Below are 6,133 nucleotides of genomic sequence, written 5' to 3'. Positions count from 1 at the left end.
CTTTTATGGATTTAAATCCGATAAAATTTAAATGCTTACACACATATATATTTTTTTGGTAATTAATTTTCTCTTGTATTAATCACCAAAGACGAAGCTTTTCAATTCCATAGCCGAGCAAAACTTAGCTGATGTCATAACATATTTAAGACCATACAATTTAAAAACTTTTATTTATGTATTAAACTATGTGCCTAGTTATATATCTTTACGTAAAATGGACGGAGAAATTAAGTTAATCTCTTTTTCTTATGTTGTGAAAAAAATAAAAATAAAAAAGAAATTAAACATTAGGCTGGCACCATTTAATAGATTGGCGTGAACATATTATTACATCACAAGAAGTTAAAAGTTCACAACATATTAAAACTAGCCGTTACAAAATCTAACGTTAACTTCCACTTTTATTCAACTTCAAAAAAAAAAACATCCAAAATATACAAACTTTTGTTCTTTCAATTCATTCACTCACTTTCCTCTTCTCTCTCTCTCTCCATTTCCCTCTCTTCCATTTTAAGCTGAAACAAATTCTCAATCCTCAGAAGAAAAACAAAGCAGAATCTTGAATTTTCCTTCTTGAATTCAAGCTATTTTTACTTCTCTAATGGCGCCAACGCCTTCGTCGAAAAATCCAAGAACCCCAACTCCATTTTCACGATTAAATCAAACCCAAATACCCAATTCAAGAACACCTCAATCTAAGCACCGTTTAAATTTCACCACAGCAGCTGCAGCAGAACACCCCATTGAGGTAATAGGGCGAATTCGTGATTATTGTTCAGATAAAAATAAAGAAAAGGCCTTATCTTTATTACATATTAATCCTGATCGTGAGTCGTTGAGAGTTAAAACCGATAATGGATACAGAGATTTTACCCTAGATGGTGTGTCATTATCTGAAGAAGAAGATCTTGACGATTTTTACAAGAAATTCGTGCAGTCGAGAATTAATGGAGTTAAATTAGGAGAGAAATGTACAATTATGATGTATGGACCGACGGGTGCTGGAAAAAGTTATACAATGTTTGGGAGTAATAAACAGCCTGGAATTGTGTATAAATCTTTAAGAGATATATTGGGTGATGGAAATGAAGAAAATGATGAAAATGGTGTTGGGATTTTTGTGCAAGTTACTGTTTTGGAGATATATAATGAGGAATTATATGATTTGTTGTCTTCTAATAATGGTGGAGGATTTGGTTTTGGTTGGTCTAAGGGCAATGCTTCTAAGGTAAATATTTGAATTTTCTTCTTATACTTTTTTTTTTCATTGATGCACTGATTTTTCTAAATGTAGTTCTTTTAAGTACTGCCTCTGTTCCATTTTATGTGACGGTATTTGACTATGCATGGACCTATGTATAGATTAGAGGGGTCACTGGAACCCGTTAGCCTCGACAAAAATTTGGAATATATATATATATATATATATATAGTGTGTGTGGTCATATATTTTGCTTGGAACCCTTAATCAAAAGTCCGATGGGGGCACTGGTCGAGCAGCCCGCTCATATGCCCCCGCCACCTTCAAACCCTGGTTCGCCTCTGCTTGAAACTATAATCTTAAAAAGACTATAGATGATTGTGGTTATAAAATTGTGTCATTAAGGGTAAATCTGTAAGTTTAAGTACTGTATTCAAATATAGTAATGTGACTTTTTATTGTGATAGACTGAAAAGGAAAGTGTGTCGCATCAAATGAGATATGGGAGTAATTCATAATCTTCTTATGTTCTAGGAAGAAATTTCTAATTTGTAACATAAATTTCCTCTGTCACACATGATTATGGTTAGAAGGAAAAGAGAAAATTATTGCCAATAGACTCACATGAGAATTTGAAAAACTATAGTTATCCATATTGAGCATGTTGTCGAAAATGCTTGAAATGCTCAAGTTTCTCTCAATTGATGGAATGGACTAGTTGGTATACTTGGACTATAAGCAGCCTAAATCAATGTATCCCATTGACTTTGTGTAGATTTTTGTGACATTTTCGCGCTTTAGTGTAACAATTTCTCCTCACATAAGTTGACTTTGTGTATTCGCCTTACATATACATATACATATACATATATATATATATATATATATATATATATATATATATATATATATATATATATATATATATATATACATATACATACTTGACTTTAAATGGATGATGTTGTCATTAAATATTGAATGCTATGGTTTTATAGTTCTTCACTTAATTTCTTCGACTGCCACTGATCTATAGTACATTGCCTAATTTTGTGGTACGTATTTTCGCCTTAGCACCATTGTTGTGACAAAAATGAGATGTGCAGTGCTGTAAGAGGGAGTTAATAAAAGAGCACTGAATGCTAATGCTGTATAGTACCATATGATGTATAGTACTTTGCCTTATTTTGTGGTACATATTTTCGCCTTAGCGCCATTGTAGTGTACCTTAAGAGGGAGCGAATAAAAGAGCGACTAGATTTTCAGAAAATAAGGAGATGACCTAGGCTTAGATTGTCAAGTTTGTAATGAGAAAGCTGTCACAAGTGTAGTTACTTTGTCTGTCTCTTTATAATGTTGTCACTGTGTTTTTACCTTTGCAGGTGAGACTTGAAGTTATCGGTAAAAAGGCCAAAAATGCAACTTTTATTTCTGGTAATGAGGCTATAAAGATATCAAAGGAGATACAGAAAGTGGAGAAGAGAAGAATAGTGAAAAGCACTTTGTGCAATGAGCGGAGTTCTCGCAGCCACTGCTTGGTATCAATTCTGAAATTTTGTTTAACGACGTGTAAATGGAGAGAAGTTCGTTTACTATCTGTATTCATCGTTTCTGAAGGAAGCTAAATGTTGTTTGCAGATAATTCTTGATGTTCCAACAGTAGGAGGTCGGTTAATGCTTGTCGACATGGCTGGTTCTGAGAATATAGAACAAGCTGGTCAAACTGGCCTAGAAGCAAAAATGCAGGTAAGGTTTCAATTTTTCTTACTTAACTCACTTCTTTTGAGTTTGTTATCAGATTTCCTAGTAATATTAATTCAAAATGTCTCCTACTGGTAATGGACAATCAAATTTTGCAGACTGGAAAAATCAATCAGGGAAACATTGCTCTTAAAAGGGTGGTCGAGTCCATTGCCAACGGTGATTCTCATGTTCCATTCCGAGACAGCAAGTTAACCATGCTCTTACAGGTATATCTCGTGTATACGATCGATAGTTTGGCAGTAACTTTTTGAAAGTTATACTAGTTGTTGGAAGAAGTTGATTCAACTATTTGATGAAGTTGAGTCCATTAAAAGGGAAATCTACGCTGTATAGCCGCCCTCCAAAGTAATAACCGGAAAACATAAATTTTTTATATATTAATAAATAGTATATATAATATATAATCAGTGTATATTTGGCTAGCAGTTGTAATTATTTTCGGCCTATGTGGCAAATGCGTTAAAAGGCCTTTGGGGAAGTTACAGATTTGACCGCGAAAATATTTACGTTATTTATCCAATATACATATAGTATACATCAATTATACATAATATACACATTCTCCGGCTATTTTTTGGGCGGACGGCTGTTTAAGTTAATTTCTGCTAATGGTGATTTTCGTGTGCCATTCAGAGATAGCAAGTTAACTATGGTCATTCTGTCTTTACAGCTATATCTCGTGTATGCTACATATAGTTTAGCAGTTAGGTTCTTAAAGTTATATTAATCGTTTTAAGAAGCTGATTCTACTATATTTGATGTAGGATTCTTTTGAGGATGACAAGTCAAAAATTCTCATGATACTGTGTGCGAGCCCGGACCCTAAAGAGCTCCACAAAACCATCTCTACTCTAGAGTATGGCGCCAAAGCGAAATGTATTGTCCGTGGCCCTCATACACCGTTGAAAGAGAAAGGCGCAGAAGATTCCTCATCGGCAGTTGTTCTGGTGTCGAGAATTGCAGCTATGGATCAGTTCATTTGCAAGCTGCAAATGGAGAACAAACTCAAAGAGAAAGAGTGTAATGAAGCTAAGAGAAAGATTATGAAGAAAGAAGAAGAAATTGCTACACTAAGGTCTAAGCTTGAATTAGCAGTAGTACATGGAGGAGTGGAGAAAACTGAGGAGGATATCATCGTTAAAGTTAATGAGCGGACTCGGATGTTGAAACATGAGTTCGAAAAGAAGATACAACAATGTCAGCAAACGGCAAATGAATTTGTAGAGACGGAAAGGAGGAAGATGGAAGAAAGAATGTTCGAACAGCAACAAGAGTTCGAAATGCTCAGGAGGCGCTTGGAGGAGATCGAGGCTGAGCTTTGGCGTTCAAGGGTTGACGACAACAGATCGATTGAAGTGGAGGAGGAGAACAGTTTCGCGAAAAGGCTGCTGGATAGTTATTCTGAAGATGCAGGAATGGTGAAATCTATGGATTTGGACAGATCTATCGACATGGACTCAGGAAAGCGGGACACAGTGGTCTATAATTCAAGAGAAGTTGAAGATCCTTCTATCTTATTGCAACATTTTACCAACAAATCGTGCTTGTACACTGTATTTGAGGATGAAGAAGAAGACGAAAGCGACGTTAGTGAGGGGGACAAAGAGAATCCTCATGTTGAGGAGGTGCAAAAAGAAGTTATTGAGGAAAAGACGATATGTTCTGATGATCTTTCTAGTGATGCAGCAGCCCCGTCCAGAAAAGAGTTAATTCAAAATATATTCAAACTTTGTGGAAATTCTAGAGAACTTTCTCAGCAGTGTAGAACACCGGTTCCTGCAGAAAAGAAAGTTAAAGTCGCTGAATCGAAATCACCTCCAGTTAAGGAAATTGGAGAGGATTCACCTATACGAAAATGTCATAATGATTCAAAGGAGAACTTCAACCCAACATTTGAAAGCATAGGCGCTGCTGATCTGGAAGTGCACGTGAAATGGGAAGCTGCGTCGTTAAAGGAAAATCCTGAGTTAATCACCACACTAAAAGTTGTTAAAGGTTCAACTTTAGCTGATTTGCGCAAGCTGATTGAGATATATCTTGGTGCTGATAATCAAGCACTCAATTTCCTGGTACGATATGTTACTTCACTTGCCTTCACACATTCATTCACAATTCTTTGATATCATCTGCATGTATGAAGAATAGATTTCTAATCTTGAATAATTGAATTTTGTGTAAATAGGACATGTCTGGTGCTCCAGTGCCTAAAGAACAGGAGGCAATCACACGAGTAAGTGAGCTGCCGAGGTTCAATAACCAGTCGAATGGACACCTAGCTTGTTTGCAGCCAGTGAAGGGAACCGAGCTGCTGCATTACCTGCCATTTACTCCATTGGAAAATAAGCTTCCATTGACTTTGAAATCACATGGTATAGAGGCAGGTATTTGATTTTTGCCTAAAGCAGGCGAGCCACCGGAGTTGCCCTTTGTCGTCACTATCAAAAGATATCTCAGTGACTAATTAGTTGATTTGTATAAATTTGTGAGCACATAAGTAATCTTGTGCTCAAATATATGTGTTGTTTTGCTCTGAAATACACTTGCAAGATTGAGCATGTAAGTATTTGGTTTTACTCTGGAGTAAACCTGTATTCATATGCCCAAATATATGATTTGTTTTTTCTGGCTAAACAAACGGGAGCCTTGGAGCAACAGTAAAGTTGTCTTCGTGTGACCTATAGTTCACGGGTTGGAGCCGTGGAAGGAGCCACTAATGCTTGCATCATAGTAGGCTGTCTACATCACACCCCTTGGGACGCCCTTCCCCAGACCTTGCGTCAATGCGGGATGCTTTGTGTATCGGGCTGCCCTTTTTTATGTTCTGAATGAAAAATCAGGAGTTGTCTGAATAGGTCTTTTAAAAACACCAGAAGAAGTATACTGTTAATATTAATCTTTGGTTAAAACATCAAACAAGTTGAGCTCAACCCCATGAAATAAACCTAACATATTTAAGGGAATTTCATATCATTCTTTGAATAATTATGACCCTGATAAAGCACATAGCTAGAGAAATGCAAAGCAAAGCTACTTAAATAGGGGGTCAAAAACAGCAGATAATAGAAAAAAAAGATAAACAACATTATATTGGTTTTCAATGTTACTTTGGTCCATGAAACTAGGTATTCCGAGAAGATTTTAAAATAACAAAAGTTCATACATAAA

The 6,133-nt window shown here is 36.0% G+C and overlaps 1 protein-coding gene across 1 annotated transcript; it reads left to right on the top strand.

The window, feature by feature from the left end:
• The first annotated feature begins 414 nt into the window (after positions 1-414).
• LOC109237271 (kinesin-like protein KIN-10A) lies at positions 415-5,573 on the top strand. The gene is made up of 6 exons (XM_019403560.1): positions 415-1,231; positions 2,587-2,742; positions 2,843-2,950; positions 3,064-3,174; positions 3,733-5,037; positions 5,151-5,573. The coding sequence occupies exons 1-6, from the start codon at positions 605-607 to the stop codon at positions 5,355-5,357; spliced, it is 2,514 nt and encodes an 837-aa protein (XP_019259105.1). The 5' UTR covers positions 415-604; the 3' UTR covers positions 5,358-5,573.
• Positions 5,574-6,133: the final 560 nt, after the last annotated feature.

This window comes from Nicotiana attenuata, unplaced genomic scaffold (assembly GCF_001879085.1).
Source record: "Nicotiana attenuata strain UT unplaced genomic scaffold, NIATTr2, whole genome shotgun sequence".
In the NCBI taxonomy this organism is placed as follows: Eukaryota; Viridiplantae; Streptophyta; class Magnoliopsida; order Solanales; family Solanaceae; genus Nicotiana; species Nicotiana attenuata.
The sequence above is the reverse complement of the archived record's forward strand: the minus strand, read 5'-3'. Positions and strand labels throughout refer to the sequence as shown.